This window comes from Alligator sinensis, unplaced genomic scaffold, assembly GCF_000455745.1.
Source record: "Alligator sinensis unplaced genomic scaffold, ASM45574v1 scaffold730_1, whole genome shotgun sequence".
Classification (NCBI taxonomy): domain Eukaryota; kingdom Metazoa; phylum Chordata; order Crocodylia; family Alligatoridae; genus Alligator; species Alligator sinensis.
The window spans coordinates 2,745,767-2,746,309 of record NW_005842027.1 but is presented as its reverse complement, the minus strand read 5'-3'; the positions used below and the strand labels follow the sequence as shown (position 1 = coordinate 2,746,309).

Below are 543 nucleotides of genomic sequence, written 5' to 3'. Positions count from 1 at the left end.
CAGTTGTCCAGGAAGTGTCCTTGAAAGCGAAAGCACCTTCCTTGGCTGAGGAAGGTGTGTCCTCCTTAGGATTGCATGTGTTTGCTGCAAATAAGTTCTTCTCCAGCTTTCTCCAGTGCTTTCTAAGGCTGCTTCATTTCCTGTTTTTCTCATTTCTTATTGTTACTGCTCTTGTTATTATGCTTGATGAGTGTGTAGTGGGTAATCTGATTTGTGTGGATGCTATCTGACAACATGGTTTCCCACCACTGCAGCTAATTCCTGATTTTTTACTTTGCCGTGATACAATATGCTTTGTAGCTAAGCTGATACCACCCTGTAAGCCTTTTTTTCCCCATCTCAGATGTGTTTGCCAGTCACATTGCTAATCTATGTGTATATTTTTTTTCTCTTTGATGCTGAGATTCATATGATTTATTGACTTTGACTATGACATAAAGAGGCTTAAGCTATAGAAATGTTTTTGTTTGCAGTGTGCAGTATTTTTTATGCTTCAGTGCATTCGGGTTTAATTTCCTAAAGCTGTCGCTTCTTATGTCATAT

General features: G+C 38.9%; 1 protein-coding gene across 1 annotated transcript in view; it reads left to right on the top strand.

The window, feature by feature from the left end:
- Positions 1–543, top strand: part of MAP2 (microtubule associated protein 2) — a 109,792-nt gene that overhangs the window by 58,900 nt on the left and 50,349 nt on the right. Inside the window, 1 exon segment of the mRNA XM_025202495.1 lies at positions 1–54. This exon segment is cut by the window's left edge and continues 11 nt beyond it. Coding sequence (XP_025058280.1) covers positions 1–54 — 54 coding nt within the window.